This window comes from Tetranychus urticae, chromosome 1, assembly GCF_039701765.1.
Source record: "Tetranychus urticae isolate SD_2017Ah chromosome 1, NJAU_TeUrti_SD_1.0, whole genome shotgun sequence".
Lineage (NCBI taxonomy): Eukaryota > Metazoa > Arthropoda > Arachnida > Trombidiformes > Tetranychidae > Tetranychus > Tetranychus urticae.
Window position 1 is genome coordinate 29405443 of NC_142958.1, and position 12697 is coordinate 29418139.

Sequence of the window (12697 nt, forward strand, 5' to 3'; positions counted from 1 at the left end):
TAACTCTGCCTTTAAAGCTCTTCAAATGAAAGTTGGTTGACATAAATTCAAATAAGGCGCTTTAATAATCATCTGTATCAGGTATGCAAACAAATCTCCTAATGCAAGTTGAATCACACCAAGTCGGTTATTCATGGATTTCTTAAGTTGTTTTTCTGTTATAAAATGTTTCAATTAATCTAATTGTCTGATTTTCACTAATTTGAATTTGCATTGTTTATATATAGTTATGACTTTAATTTATTTTCTCACTTTCATAGTCCTCTTACCGTGTGTTCATCTTGATGAAGCTGTCAAAGATGATTATAGTGAATCTCTTTTAATAAAACCTCTTCCAGATGGAATGATTTACAATCATTTTCAATTCAAGACAATACTGCATCAAGATATTGAATATTTACATCTAGGTATGTTGATAAAGTTCAATACTCATCTGTCAATGTCTATTTTTTAATGACATTTGCTAAAAGCATTGCAATACTTAATCTGTTTATGTTTCATCTACCACAGAAAACCATTTTGATCGATTTCCTTTGGCCATCGGCAATTTCATCTCTAAAAATCTAATCAAAGAACTAACTTTCAGCCTTGGCCGTGGGCATTGGAAACTGAATACTTGGGGTTACCCACTAAGATATCAGCCCAATGGTGCTGAACTATGGGTTACTCTTCAAAATTTCAATCCAAAGTAAGATACTAAAATCAAAAAATATTTAGCTCAAAGTTTAATCATGTATCATCGATTATTTATTCAGCCCTTGGAAATCATGGAAAGACATCACCAGCACACTATCCGGACTTTTTTGTGCCTCACTTAATTTCATAGATAAAGCTGCTACAACAAAGCCTAAATTTTCTCTGAAGCCAGATGGTATATTTATCAATGACTCATATCGACCTGATAATGTTTTCTATGCCAGTTTGGCTCATGAAGCAGTTTGTACTGAAAATTTAACTCCTTGGAAAAAGTTATTACCTTGCTTTTCAAAAGCCGGTTTAGCATCACTTTTAAATGCTGTCCAAATATTTAATTCAAATTATTTCGCACTCTCTCTTGATGTCAAATCGATTTGCCGCGTAAGTTGACATTTTCAAAATTAGTTGATTCTATTTCTTGTTCTAATGTACTCATTTTCCTTCATCATCAGAATCCTTCCTGCAATGAAACTTCTACAGAAATAACGCAGAGTGTTCAGGTGGTCTTCAATCCTCCAGCTATGTTTGAAGGCAAGCATCGTTGGTCCATTGTCAAGTTTTTTGGTACCTCATTGAAAGAAGAATGTAAACTTGCTAGTTCCAGCAAGATTTACGTGGAAACTACTGTAAATGACACAGATAACTCATACAACTTATCACCTTTACCTGAAACTAGCATCGAATCAGATTTTCAAGGAGAAAAAAGGCGATTTGCTGTGTACGATGTGAAAAAAATGATCGAACACAATAGGAATAATAATGTTAACAAATTCAACATTTATAGCATGTATCAAAAGGAATACATCTACAAAAAGGTTAACCCACCTTACATCACTGCCCACCGTTATATTACTGGATATGGTGTTTATCTTGGTGGTATTACTTGTAGAATTACTAATAGTTTAACAAAAGCGCAAAATGTGACATATCTCGATGTCATACCTTGGTATTTAAGGATTTATATACACACGCTCTCAATTACAAGCAATAACGTTGAGATTAAACCAAGTAAACTTTATCACAAACCAGGTAAAGACCGTGCTCAACCTCATCATATTGAAATCATCTTAGAGCTCCCGCCCTTATCGGACACCATAATCACTTATGACTTTGAAAGAGCTTTTCTTAAATGGACTGAATTCCCTCCAGACGCAAATCACGGAGTTTATGTTGGAGCAGCAACTTTAACTTTCCAACCAACAAATTTTCAAAATTTAACTATTCATCCTGAACATACAGAATCTCTAGATCCACCGACAATCAAGATAAAAACTGAAAATCTTTTAGTTTCTCTACCTACTCCTGATTTCAGTATGCCCTACAATGTAATTTGTTTGGTCAGCACCGTGATTACTCTTGCTTTTGGTCCAATTCATAATTTGACCACCAAACGAGCCCGAATTGCAATCCAATCTAAAGAAGGATCAAACCTTAAGGATCGTATCTTCAAATTTTTCAAACGGAGTTAGGTGCTAAGGGGAAAAGTAGACACAATGGGATGGAATGTTTGAGTAAAAAATGAAATAACGAATTATTGTAAATTATTACAAATTATTTTTTGGCACTGAAATTCATCTTTTATTATTAAACTCATCTATTAAAGGATGTTGATGGTGAAATTTTTGAAATCTTACAACAATTGATGATTTTGAATTTTATTCTGATGCAGTAATTGCCCAAGTCCCATTTGCTGCCTTTGATACATATATGTATAACGCGTGAAACGAATCAAGAATCTCCCATTCCATTGAACTTTTTCAAAGGATAATGTTCACCATAATGTTTGAGATGTTCCATTAATGATTCGTATTGTTCAGTCAGATGTGGAGGCATCTCGTCATAAACATCTGTGAACATTTCTTTAACATTTGGCTTTATCTTTTTCTCTGCTGCTACAAAAGCTTGCATAACTTGTCTTTTCGATTCTTCTTTCCAATCCTTTTCCAGCTCATCATTCCACCAGCTTCGTTGCTCCATATATTTACGAAGTCGGGAAATGGGATGATCTTTTTGATGCCAAAATCGTACCTCATCAACACTTCGATAGGCTGTTGAGTCATCTGAAGTGGAATGGTGACCAATACGATAAGTCATAGCCTCGATCAAAACTGGTTTTGATTCTTCTAGACAAATACGTCGAGCAGCAGCAGTAGCTTTATAAACGGCTAATGTATCATTACCGTCAACTCGAAGAGTAGCCATGCCATAGCCGGGACCTCTACCAGCAATACCGTCACCCCGATATTGCTCTCTAGTTGGTGTTGAGATAGCATATCCGTTATTACGACTAATAAAGGGAAAGATGAATTAAAATATTTGAGAAATATGACTAAGGTTTGGTAAAGATTATAAGTTATAAGATTAATGATTCAACACAATCACTGAATCAAGACTAGATAAGAATCTGTTAAGATTAATTACCAGAAAAATATGATAGGACAGTCGAGAGTTGCAGCAAAATTGAGAGCAGCATGAGCATCTCCTTCAGATGAGGCACCTTCACCAAAATAACAAATAACTATTCGACCACTTCCTTGTCTTTTCAAAGCATAAGAAGCTCCAACAGCTTGAGGCATTTGAGTTGCCAGGGTTGATGAAATTGTCACGAAATTAAGGTCCTTCGACCCATAATGAACAGGCATCTGTCTACCTTTACCAAGGTCATCTATATTTCCATAGCATTGTGACATGAACTGATCTAGCGTGAAACCCCTCCACATAAGCACACCTGAGATAACAGAAAAAATTACATTAATATGTGCTACTAACAATCTAACGAGACTGATTGAAATTACCAGCTTCTCTATATTGCCCAAAAATAAGATCATCAGATCGTAGAGCTGCACTTGATCCGAAATGTGTTCCCTCTTCTCCATAGCTTGTCATATAAAAAGATATTCGACCTTGGCGTTGGGATTCATACAACACTCTGTCCATCGTGTTAAGAAGGGTCATACCTGCAGAAGTGATTAAAATGTAATATTAATACAAACTTGATGCAAATGGAGTTACTTAAATATCGAGATGAATGTATGTTTATAGACACCTTACCTTTATAAAGTTTGGTTATCATTTCTTGGCCTAAATTGGGATCACCGTCAGGCTCAATTATTTTACCCTCTCGATCCATCACACGGTAGACTGGTATTCCTTCATAATTTTCACTTCGGATAAATTCCAATTGACTAGTCCATTTGCTTCGCGATCCAGGAAACGCAGGCTTTTCTTCTAAATTTTCCAATTTCAAGTCAACATTGCCCGTCGATGTTGTCGATGATTGATTACACAAATTACGGCACACTTTAATTAGGCCATAACGTTGTAGTTTGATTAATGACCGGCTAACAAACATTTTAATCAAATAAAAAAATAAAAACAAAAAGTAAAAAAACGTCTACAGTAAATAACTTAACAGCTGTGAAAAAAACATCGGCAGTGTCAAGTATTATGAAGTTAAGAGGCTCTTACAACAAGATTGAAACTGGTTATTCCTTGTACGTTAATCATTCCCGTTCATTTTTGAGACAATAAAATTGCCAATTCTAATTTTATATCTTCTAAATATATTCTGTTAGTAATTTATTGATTTTGTTGAGTGAAATTCATTTACAATCAACATAATTTTTTCAAAAAGACTCTTTTTACAACCTTGACTACAATCATCAGGTTTCAGTATACATTTGATGTCTTCATTTAAAAACATTAGGAATTGGCTTGCAGAGGGTTCTGTAAACTTTTGGTCAAAGAAACTTGTGAATATTTATTTAATTCCGATAATTCTTGGATATCAATCACAAAAATTATCGTTACTCATACAATAAATGTAACTCTTTTGCATTAATCATGCGGTAAACAAGAACAGCTTAGGATTATTTACAAATTATCGACTATTTTTGTTGTTCCTAGCAATACAATTGATAATTAATCAGTTTTTCACCTGCTTCGCTCTGTTTCCAATTCACTATCCACTAAGTATTTCAGGAATAAACATGTTAAGATGTATCTGACGCTGAAATTTCCACTTATTTTTCTTATTGTTTTATTGGAATCTTTTAAAAGTAAGTTTTTAATCATTCCTCTATTTCCCAGCAATCTGATGTAAATAACTTCATCTTTTATCAGGTGTTGAACCCAAAACCTCAAAAAACAATGATAGTGATTCAGTTGTTTTGGAAACATATGAAGATGAATCTTATAATGACTTGTTGGTAAATAGTGAAAGAGTAAGGCCAAAAAAAGATCGGAAAATGATGACACCTTATGAGCTATTATTCAGTGGTCCCGAGGCGGCAAGTGATTCTTATTTATTATCTAAAGATCATCTCAACAAGAAAGAAGATCATTTCCAAACCTTTCTCCTGTGGTTAAAGTATAATGTAATAGCCAACAAACCAGATAAATACCAATTGATTATGGACATATTAAGAAGTCGCATTTATGTTAGATATGCGCTAGAAGAGTACAATAGAAAACTGTTCGTTCGATTGATGAAGGCTTTAACAATTGAACGTAAACCTCAACTTAACTGGCAAAACATTTGGGACCAATGGGTGAAGTATGATAATAAAAGGCAATCTCACAAGAATCAAGAAACTGAAAGTTCAGGAAAAACTTCAATCGATTCTTTTATTTCTGATATTGTCAGGAAAAATGCCAAGGATCCTCTTGGAATCATGTAAATTGTTTGACTCTTTAATGGTAAGACTTTTTATTTCACTTAGCAATTGGAAATACTTTTGATAAATTTTATTTTAAAATTGAATTAAAAGTAAGATTTAATAAATACTATAATAATAAATACTTCAATAAATAATTATCCTCGAGAAGATTTGATTTGACTGACATTCTGTTGAATTTAAAATATGCTATTCAATCAAAATGAATCATAATTGTGATTTGGATGGCGATTGCGTTCAAAAAGTGATGAGACTGAAAACTGTCTTGGTGAGTCCATCCTGTTTGAATATGGATTTTGATATTGAAGGTTTGGTTGTGGACTGTAACGTGAATAATGGCCTGGAAAATCAAACTCGACTGTTTTATTTACAAAGTTGAACGGATGTTCAAAGCCACGAGGTGAAGGATAACTACGAGTCTCATCAAAGCCACGAGGGAAAACGTCAAAATTGCGAGGAAACCCATTATTAGCTTCGAAACCATGTGAATGTTCAAAAGTGCTTTTAGGATGAGGATTGTCAAAGTTCTTATGGTCAAATCCTTTGAAGCTATCTGGTATATCGATATCATGAATGCTGGGATGGGCTGGTTTTTGTCGAGCAAGTCCGATCTCTCTTATAATGTGAATCATGTTGAAAAGGAAATCTTGCTGGTGATTCTGTCGACCCAAGACTTCAACCAAAATTCTGGTTATCATGTTGATTATGGAAACAAATTTGTGACTGTGATGATCAATGGAACCAAATAGCTTGAGAAGATATTTGCCAAACCCAAAGGAACACTTTTTAATGGCAAAACCAAGGCTTCCTATGCTTATGAGAAGAGCTATCAACAAAGCCAAAACAATGGCACTCAAAGCTGCTAAAATGGCCAATGCTATAGTGGCAGTCAATTGAGTTGTTGTCTGTCTACTTTGACGGCCAAATAATCGTCTAAATGGTGCCCATCGCATGAAACTTGACTTTGTCTCTATTGGTATCAAAGATGAGTTTGTATTTTTATCTTTATTGGACAGCTTTAACCTCACAGGGATTACGAATGATTTGTCAGTAAATATTGGTTGAGATGATGTCGATGATGGAATGGAAACTGGCAATGATAGTTGATTTGTCGATGAACGTGGAATCACTTTTTCACAATTAACCAAGGAAGATGGAATGATGATCAAAACAATAATTGTAAACAACATAGTAAAGGTTTGTACTTGCACAGGATGAAAGGTTGCCATCAAACACGCAAGGATCACAAAAAGCTTATGTTGAATTATGAAGATGATAGCCAACTAGAATGGAATGAGGCTTTTGATCAAATGAAACTGATTCACAAAATCAGAAAACTAAAGTGCCGTAGTTGAGGAGTAGGACCAAGAAAAAGATTCAGATTGTCTCCTGTCGTTAATCGACCATAAACAGAGGTACGGAAGTTTCGCTAGACAAGTCAATCAAAACTTGACTAGTTCATCTTTGAATGATGTTTCAAAATAACCGACGGTTCAACTGCCACGAGCTGTCAAAGATCATCTCATCAAAAGTAAACCATCATCTTCAATAAAAGAGGAATATACGGAAACTATCCGAAATCAATACTGAATCTGATGGAGAAAAAAAAATTCTCAACTGTTTCTTCTTGATTATCCTTTTGATTTAATATTGCTTAACGGTTGTCGTTTCAATAATGTATAAATCCATCATTTCTATTTCAATCATCACTCTTAATTCCCTTAGATTTGATGCATTCAATTTTTAGCAAATGTTTGACAAAAATATTGACGCGTTACTACATTTTCAATTTTCCCTCCACAAGAGTGGTAAAGCTATTTACATTGATGCACTGTTGTATGAAAAACATTATGTTTTGCATCTTTGAATTTGGTTATTTTTAATTTCATGATGATACCGCTTTTATTGCTATCAAATTCAAAGCTTGAATTTAATTATATTAACAGTGAATTAAAATTTTTCAAATGTTGATTTCGGTGCAATTCTACATCAGATATCTTATGATTAACAAAAATCATCTCTCCGCCGTTGATATTGCTAAAAATAGTGAATCTCATTTCAACATAAATTGCCATGAAAAAATTAGTTAGCTGATTAAACCAACGCTTTTGGGTTTTATATTTTCCACTGTGTTCGAATGGAGTTTCTTTATACTCTAAATGTGTTATTGTGAGGTTTAACCTAACCTGTAAAGATATTTAATTTGTAAATAACTACTATCACTGATTGAAAGGCTACCACCATAAGGTATAAAATGGATACGTTTTATTTTTGACTTTTGGCAATTGCTGAAACTAACTGACATTAATATTAAGGTGAATGTTTTTTTTCTGTATAGGTATTTGGGATGGCAATCAGACTGATAACTGGTCGAAAGAAACGACTGATAGCAATTCTAATTTTCATTGGACTACTATATTTATTGGTCACCCTCTTAACGTCTTCAAGCGCGAACAAAGCTATTTTAACGTGTAACTATGGCCCTGAAACTCAAGATGCATTACATGATCTGTTGATAAGAACCAAAGAAAGTTTAGATTCACTGGGATTAACTTACTTTCTGTGTTATAATTCATTATGGGGAGCACTCAAGATGGGAACTGTATTACCGTGGGTTAATTATCTGGAAATTTGTACAATCAATGATGAACTCTCTCGGATGGATGAAGCATTCATTTTCCGTATCTTTAAAAGCCAGCATCTCAGGATGAGTTATATTTCATCGGAGGGAGTATACTTGGTCCATGATGAAACAGTTAATGAACCTGAGATTAAATTGGTTTTGTTTGAAAAAGATTCAGTGACTAGTCAATATCGTCGAGTTGGCTGGAGAAATAGATTGGTTCCTCCGAATTCTTGTGCAGCCATTCATTGTTTTCCACCTATGTTAATAGAAAAACCATTGCCAGTATCAACATTACTAAATATTGAAATTTCTGTACCCAGAGAAAAAGAAGAAATTCAGAAATATTTATTCCCAGATGATTGGTGGAAAGATATTGAACCAGAAAAATGTAAGACAGAGAATCACTAAAAATTCATCTTTTTCAAGTTTTGATGAATCCATGTATACAAATCGATGACAAGATGCCTTAATCGAGATGTAAATCGTTCAATAAGTTGATTTTAATCATTATTTACCTCACGATCAAAGTTAATTATCAATCAAGTAAACATATGTATTGAAATTGTTTGAACAAACTGCCAATATATTATAATGTAATGAGAATGCATAAAATTTTTTGAGTAAAAATTGTGAATTTTATAAAATATTGAGATAAAATGAAAACCGGCACTGAACTAAATACACGAGAAATAGCTATAGCTTTCTGGATTACAGGATAATGAAAATTCATGGTGAAACCGGGCTGAGAAAACGCAGGGACCTGTATTTCAAAGAATTGTGATGAGGGAAACCTTTTTGATTATTGACTGCCATCTAAAGTCACCATGAAATTAATTTCATTATAGCAACAGCTTATCAACGTGAATTAAAGTTGCCAGTAGCAAGAATCTAGCGATCAGTGATGATGACATTTATGATCGATATCGATCCATCTCTTGATCGCAATCAGTCCATCACTATGATTCATTCAACCAGCCATACAGTTAATATACAAGGACGCAAATTATTCAAGGTTGGTTACCAAAATCCGTTATCGAACCGGTCAAATAGTCTAGCTATTGTTTAAAGGCTAGCTAAAAAAACTCGTTTATATGGTCGCTAGTCTTATCGAGCCTTAATGGACTCAAATAAGTGAATGGTTGCTAAGTTTATTGAAGAACGATCTTAACGATCTTTGACATTTGCATTGGTTGACATCGACTAAAATACATAATGTAAATAATGTAAAAAAATGTATCATAAATTATGCATTAATCTAATTATTTGATAAATGACAAGTTAAATGTCAACTTTGCTTCTTATTAAATGATAAACAGAAGCTGTTTGATAAAGATGTAAAAACAGATGCATCAGACATGATGATTCAATCATTATTATTGGAGAGGTCTCTATCATTGAAAAGAGAAGTAAGGTTGTTTTGTTACCAGAATATTATTGAATTGTGACAACATATTCAATAACTTCCACCTTAAGTGTTTTAAATTTAAATTTAGTATTTCTTAAATAGACAACGAATCATTAATAATTGTGTTTAAAATTAATAATAATTTCCACAAACTGTGCCATCTTTAAACAACATCTTTCTCTCTTCTGTGGTGTTTATACATGCATATGCTTAATCTGTTCACATTCCATCCAGTCTTGACAGCATGTTTATTTAATCAAAATTAATTTTACCTATCATTGGTAAACATATTAATCAGTGATGTGACACTGTAACCAGTATTCAAATTGCGATTTGAAGAAATTTGTTAATTGCAAGATATTGCCATATTGCCTCAGTTGACAAGCCATCGACAGCTGATTGCTACCAGTTTTATCTATCAGTCAAATGGCGATGATGAAAACTGACCCAAATACAGATTCAAAGCAGCAACAAATAGAGATTGGTCTGAGGCGGACTTTAGCTCGAGCCCGTTGGCAGATTTTAGCTAAAGTATTTTATGAAGGCTTAGAAGCTGCCGCTCCATATGATGGCTCTATACGCTTATTCAATGGCTTTCCCTTGATAACTCTGGTGGCAGTGGAAAAAGAACCCGGTAAACCTAATGGAGAAGAATCAAATGTCTGGTACCAAGCTACATGTCAAGGTAGTAATGATGTTAAAGTTGAAATAAGGCTACCTGCAGGCAAAATACCCTTTGCCGAGATTCTTATATCACGTGATTCGACCGGTGCTATTTGTATTTGGCCTTCTGAGAAAATTTTGGGTTATTGGTGCCTTCAAAATAAACCACTATTCAATGGAAAGGTTGTATTGGAGCTTGGTTCGGGTTTGACCGGTTTAAGTGGTCTCATTGTTGCTTCAACTTGTAATCCAGCGCAACTGTTTCTTACCGATGGTAATCCTGCTTGCATTGACAATTTGAATTTAATTTTAGCCAGAAATAGATCTCGATTTATATCCAAAGACATTCCAATTGAAGCTCGCCAGTTGACTTGGGGCCAGCAAGAAGATTATGAAAATCTTAGCGGGTTCATTGATGTTATTCTCATTTCTGATTGCTTGTATTTAGAAAATTGTCACAAAAATCTGGAACAAACAATTTGGTCTTTGTTGAAACGAAACGGAAAATGCTATATTATCGCTCCAAGTAGGAACAAATCTTTCGAAAAATTTGCCAACCTTGCCAGTAAACGATTTATAGTTCAACATGAGGAAAATTATGATCCAACCATTTGGTCAATGCACACAACTTATCTAGACGAAAGAGATAAATATCAGTATTCACCTGACCGACATTATCCATTACTTATGATTTTGACAAAGCCAAGTTATTAACCTCACTAGTTATTTCAATCATTGTCAATCATTCGTATTCAATCGACATTGAGGAGGAGAGGTCGCAACTAATGAACTCAAAAATTTGCTTGAGAAACAAAAAAATCAATGAAAATTTATTATTAGCTGTTTGTATCACAAAACTGGAAACGTTCAGTTCTGGTCTTTGTTTTGTTTGACAATCAGATGCTCTCAATCAATCTTCTCTCTATTTGCCGCAGAAATAGCGTTTAAACCAAGATAACATTGTTTATAGTAGCTCCATATATTACTATAGTTGGACGATAATGACGGATAAATTCATCGATAACTTATTGTTATTGCTGTTGAAATTATTTGGATAAAATAAAACGCTTTGTTGAAGTAATGAAAAGTACCCTAAAAACGCAACAAAAGATGTGACCATAAGAGGTTTACCCATGTTAATCTGTTACCGATATTGTTATTATTATCGTTCAATGCAACTAAATGTACCTTTTAAGCTTTGTTTTTAAATACAGTTTTATTCAACATAATCAGTGCATTGTACACGATTGTTCAGTCACATTGGAAATGCTTAAGAACAAGGGAAACAAGGAATGTGTAAAAACAAATACTGAACTTTAGGTGTTTATGGTGTTGATAATCATCTTAGTTGACCATTTTATTGAGTGTAATTGTCTCAATTTAGCTTAATGATGAGTCAGTCAATTGATTGTCTTCAATGATCAAAAAATAAATTTCAAAAGTCAAAGTTGTTGCTTCTTCAAGCAAAAGCAAAAGAAATGATCAAATAAAGATAAAAACAATTGAATAATTGGAAATAATTGAACCATTTTAATTGCTTACGTTGATAATGATTATGATTTTGATTATTTATGCTGGATGAAAAAGTCGACCTCGATTAAGGATATCGACCATCTCCATGAGTTTCTCCTTTTCATTGGTCACCATTAAAGCTTCAATACATTTAGGAAAATAGTCATTTCTAAAACAGCTCTGCCTAATAACAGTTAAATTATGATTAAAATTGTAAGGTTAATGGTTAATTATGATAAAATAGGCGTAAAAACTGACCTGCATTGAGTGAATAAATCAGGAACTCGGTAAAGCTCATAGCATTCCTCACACAAGCGATCCAGTCGGGCAAACTTGGCTTTATCATAGTCACCATAACAGCCAACCTCAAGGAATCCGTCACTTTTTTTGTCTATACGAATTGGCCCAAGAGAGGATGGTCCATTCGGTATCCAGGCCATTGTTATTAACGGGATAAAGCTCGCAATTGATAAAATTAAGATTGATATTGATGCGAACAGTTTGGACATTTTGTGTTGATCTTTAAAAGCAACAAAATGTTACTGAAGTCACAGCAAAAAAATTGAAAGTTACTAACCTTTCTGATGAAACGATGAAATCACTGGAAATTTAAACTATCTCTGATTGATTTAACTTGATCAATGGATAATTTACCTTCTTTTTAAAGGACTAATTCATTGTTTCCAGACTAAGATTAGACTCAATGTCGTATTCAACTGATGAAATTATCTGTCGCTTTACAACCAAAATAGGATTAATGAAGACTTGAATATTTTGCGTCATTCAACAGTTAGAACGGAATTTTAATATCGTTTAGATTAAACTCATCTTCAATTTTAAGGTTTGCGATTGAAACAGTGATTGAAATAAGTTGGTAATGTAGTCAATAGAAGTTAATCTAATTGTTTTGCGAACCAAGTTAACTGCTCAGTTTCCGGGAAATCACAGTCATCTGGATTAATGTAATCCCAATTAGACAATTGAACTGTATTGAAGATTCGAGGTCAATAGTGTAGCTTACAATTTGCTACACTATTTGCTTGATTAAAACAAAAATAGATGATCAATTTTAATTGTATGCACTACTAGTCTAAAAGAGATTCAAATTTACTCCTTCGC

At 33.6% G+C, this 12697-nt stretch overlaps 5 protein-coding genes across 6 annotated transcripts; 4 read left to right on the forward strand and 1 right to left on the reverse strand.

Annotated features, from left to right (window-relative positions):
• The first annotated feature begins 144 nt into the window (after window positions 1-144).
• On the forward strand, window positions 145-2315 carry PIG-T (phosphatidylinositol glycan anchor biosynthesis class T). The gene is made up of 4 exons (XM_015928916.3): window positions 145-407; window positions 511-688; window positions 756-1077; window positions 1149-2315. The coding sequence occupies exons 1-4, from the start codon at window positions 230-232 to the stop codon at window positions 2163-2165; spliced, it is 1695 nt and encodes a 564-aa protein (XP_015784402.1). The 5' UTR covers window positions 145-229; the 3' UTR covers window positions 2166-2315.
• BckdhA (Branched chain keto acid dehydrogenase E1 subunit alpha) lies at window positions 2248-4105 on the reverse strand. The gene is made up of 4 exons (XM_015928917.3): window positions 3748-4105; window positions 3492-3653; window positions 3118-3424; window positions 2248-2983 (listed from the first exon to the last, which is right to left on the reverse strand). Exons 1-4 carry the CDS (start codon window positions 4046-4048, stop codon window positions 2425-2427), a joined length of 1329 nt encoding a protein of 442 aa, XP_015784403.1. The 5' UTR covers window positions 4049-4105; the 3' UTR covers window positions 2248-2424.
• Window positions 4106-4561: 456 nt separating this feature from the next.
• LOC107361564 (uncharacterized) lies at window positions 4562-5490 on the forward strand. The gene is made up of 2 exons (XM_015928403.3): window positions 4562-4754; window positions 4819-5490. Exons 1-2 carry the CDS (start codon window positions 4694-4696, stop codon window positions 5373-5375), a joined length of 618 nt encoding a protein of 205 aa, XP_015783889.1. The 5' UTR covers window positions 4562-4693; the 3' UTR covers window positions 5376-5490.
• Window positions 5491-7478: 1988 nt separating this feature from the next.
• LOC107361543 (uncharacterized) lies at window positions 7479-8642 on the forward strand. 2 transcript variants are annotated; one of them, XM_015928383.3, is made up of 2 exons: window positions 7479-7619; window positions 7688-8642. In XM_015928383.3, exon 2 carries the CDS (start codon window positions 7720-7722, stop codon window positions 8404-8406), a length of 687 nt encoding a protein of 228 aa, XP_015783869.1. In that variant the 5' UTR covers window positions 7479-7619; window positions 7688-7719; the 3' UTR covers window positions 8407-8642. The 2 variants fall into 2 exon arrangements, with proteins under 2 accessions (XP_015783869.1, XP_015783868.1); XM_015928382.3 differs by having other exon boundaries at window positions 7481-7619; window positions 7711-8642.
• Window positions 8643-9290: 648 nt separating this feature from the next.
• Window positions 9291-11583, forward strand: LOC107362092 (calmodulin-lysine N-methyltransferase-like). The gene has a single exon (XM_015929096.3). The coding sequence runs from the start codon at window positions 9830-9832 to the stop codon at window positions 10778-10780; it is 951 nt and encodes a 316-aa protein (XP_015784582.1). The 5' UTR covers window positions 9291-9829; the 3' UTR covers window positions 10781-11583.
• Window positions 11584-12697: the final 1114 nt, after the last annotated feature.

Bases quoted from the DNA above. Each gene is read 5' to 3' on its own strand.
- LOC107361564 (XM_015928403.3), top strand. From the start codon at position 4,694: ATGTATCTGACGCTGAAATTTCCACTTATTTTTCTTATTGTTTTATTG. The intron at 4,755-4,818 runs GTAAGTTTTTAA...ATCTTTTATCAG, and splicing joins TTTATTGGAATCTTTTAAAA to GTGTTGAACCCAAAACCTCA.
- LOC107361543 (XM_015928383.3), top strand. From the start codon at position 7,720: ATGGCAATCAGACTGATAACTGGTCGAAAGAAACGACTGATAGCAATT.
- PIG-T (XM_015928916.3), top strand. From the start codon at position 230: ATGACTTTAATTTATTTTCTCACTTTCATAGTCCTCTTACCGTGTGTT. The intron at 689-755 runs GTAAGATACTAA...TTATTTATTCAG, and splicing joins CTTCAAAATTTCAATCCAAA to CCCTTGGAAATCATGGAAAG. The intron at 1,078-1,148 runs GTAAGTTGACAT...CTTCATCATCAG, and splicing joins ATGTCAAATCGATTTGCCGC to AATCCTTCCTGCAATGAAAC.
- BckdhA (XM_015928917.3), bottom strand. From the start codon at position 4,048: ATGTTTGTTAGCCGGTCATTAATCAAACTACAACGTTATGGCCTAATT. The intron at 3,425-3,491 runs GTAATTTCAATC...CTGTTATCTCAG, and splicing joins TGGGCAATATAGAGAAGCTG to GTGTGCTTATGTGGAGGGGT. The intron at 2,984-3,117 runs GTAATTAATCTT...TCCCTTTATTAG, and splicing joins TGTCCTATCATATTTTTCTG to TCGTAATAACGGATATGCTA.
- LOC107362092 (XM_015929096.3), top strand. From the start codon at position 9,830: ATGGCGATGATGAAAACTGACCCAAATACAGATTCAAAGCAGCAACAA.